Source organism: Triticum aestivum, chromosome 3B (assembly GCF_018294505.1).
Source record: "Triticum aestivum cultivar Chinese Spring chromosome 3B, IWGSC CS RefSeq v2.1, whole genome shotgun sequence".
Lineage (NCBI taxonomy): Eukaryota > Viridiplantae > Streptophyta > Magnoliopsida > Poales > Poaceae > Triticum > Triticum aestivum.
In genome coordinates, this window is record NC_057801.1 from 786,675,034 (window position 1) to 786,677,074 (window position 2,041).

A 2,041-nucleotide genomic window follows, 5' to 3' on the forward strand; every position below is an offset into this window, starting at 1 on the left:
GGTGGGTGAGCGCGCACGCAACGGAAGTCGAGCATGGGTGCACCACTTGACGTACGTACGTATGCTCGCAACCCCTTTGACCCGGTGGAACCCTATGGAACACCGAGCGCGCGACGTGTGGCCGGCATAGTTGCTGCATGGCGCACGTTACGCACGGGATGATGCGTAATAAGTGCATCGATCGGCATGGTTGCTGCATGGCTGGAAGCATATGGATCACACATTCATAACTGCTTCCCTCTCTTTATTCATAACTTGATGATGTATCACCCCAAGGAACAGGAAGTATCGCCGCCGCATCACACGTACGTGCAGCTTATTTAGGCTGAAGAAGACCTAGGTACGTTACGTATACGTGTAAGCTAGCTAGACTAGACTAGATCACTTGAACTGGATGGGGTACGCCGGCGACTTGTCCGGCTTGAACAGCCCGAAGTGCTTCTCCACGAGGTCCCCTCTCTTGAAGTTCTCGTTGAACATGGCGAAGATGTACGTCTCCAGCGCGCCGCGCCTCTTCGGTGTGCCCCCGCCGACGTGGTCTATCAGCCCCTGGTTGTACGCCCTAGCGTTGTCGGCCGTCGCCGCGAACCCGCTTGCCGACGGCCACCCGCTCTCGGACACCACCACCCTCACCGCCGGCGCCCCGGCCTTCTCCAGCGCGGCGACCACGGCGTCCACCATCGCGTCGAACAGGCATGTGTAGGTCAGCCCGCTCTTGTCGTCCCGAACCGAGGGTCCCGGCCGGAACGTCGCGTAGTTTAGCTTGATGTTCTGCGGGTCGCGCTTGTAGGCGAAGTAGGGATACACGTTGGCCAGCAGCGGCGCGCCGGTGCTCGCCAGGAGCCGGGCCACGTCCGTCATGTAGGCATTCGCGAACACGCCGTCGGAGGGCGGGAAGGACTTGGCCACCTCGTCAAACCGGATGGAGGTGGACACCTTGATGGCGCCGAGCCCAGCAGCGGAGAGGGCCGCGTTGAGGTTGCGCATGGCCGGCACGATGCTCTGCGTGGCGCCGCCCTGGACCTCGTTGCCCGCCGCGATGTACTTGATGTTTACAGCCGGGTAGTATGGGCGGACGTTCTTCTGCACCCATGACGCCGCGTTGGAGGTGCTGGCGGCGAGGTTGGCGAGTTGGTCGTTGCCGACGTCGAGGATGAGGCTGATGCCGGAGTTGCGGAGCGCGGAGAGGGCCTTGGCGTCGGCGAAGTAGATGCGCATGCCGGTGATGCCTTTGGACCTGTAGAGCTGCACCACCTCGTTCGCCGGCGGGAGGTTGTTGGCGATCACGCCGTAGCACACGCCGATGGATTGCACACCTGCATCCGTTTAGGTTTAGCTGTCGTAGGCGTTGACGCGGAAGAGTATGCATGTTAAGTCATCTCCAAGTTGTACATGCGTCGCCTTTAATTAATTCACATGCTTGATTTGTATTACGAAATCTCGTGGATATTCATTTTTGTAAGAATTTCTCTGCTTGCACTGCATTTTTTGAATAAAAAAGTTTGTGTCCACTCAAATTTGTAAAAACATTCGGACGAGGCGAACTCTTCAACGTCTCCATGGATTTGCCTGGCCTCATAACCACGCTGACAGTAGGTCCATGCATGCATGCAAACTACTCCTACTACACTAGAAAAATACAAGATCATGAAGGAAAGTACGTACTTGTAGGAACAGAAGCGAATGCTCCGATGAAGAGAGCAACGGCAAACATGGAAGGAACATGCTGCCTGGCCATTGCTGCTAGCTAGCTCACTGTATCTGCTGCTCTCCAATGCAACTAGGTTGGTGTGTGCCGATGCAGCCGCACCTGCACTACGCCCCGTTTTATACAGGTTCTCAGCCCGCCTGCGTACGTGGTCGTGTTGCGCCCTGCCTACCTAATCAGACTAGCTACTTTGACTCCGCCGTGGCCCAAGATGCACGGCATGGCGACATGCATGTATGTATCGTGTATGACCTCTTCGACTCGTCTCTTTCCGCCTTTCTACCACGGAAAAGTCCGGGTGTTGTGGAAACGGCCTCCGTTTTCTCAGATGGT

The 2,041-nt window shown here is 56.9% G+C and overlaps 1 protein-coding gene across 1 annotated transcript; it reads right to left on the minus strand.

Annotated features, from left to right (window-relative positions):
* Positions 1 to 216: 216 nt before the first annotated feature.
* LOC123066572 (glucan endo-1,3-beta-glucosidase GII) lies at positions 217 to 1,791 on the minus strand. The gene is made up of 2 exons (XM_044489625.1): positions 1,666 to 1,791; positions 217 to 1,316 (listed from the first exon to the last, which is right to left on the minus strand). The coding sequence occupies exons 1-2, from the start codon at positions 1,736 to 1,738 to the stop codon at positions 382 to 384; spliced, it is 1,008 nt and encodes a 335-aa protein (XP_044345560.1). The 5' UTR covers positions 1,739 to 1,791; the 3' UTR covers positions 217 to 381.
* Positions 1,792 to 2,041: the final 250 nt, after the last annotated feature.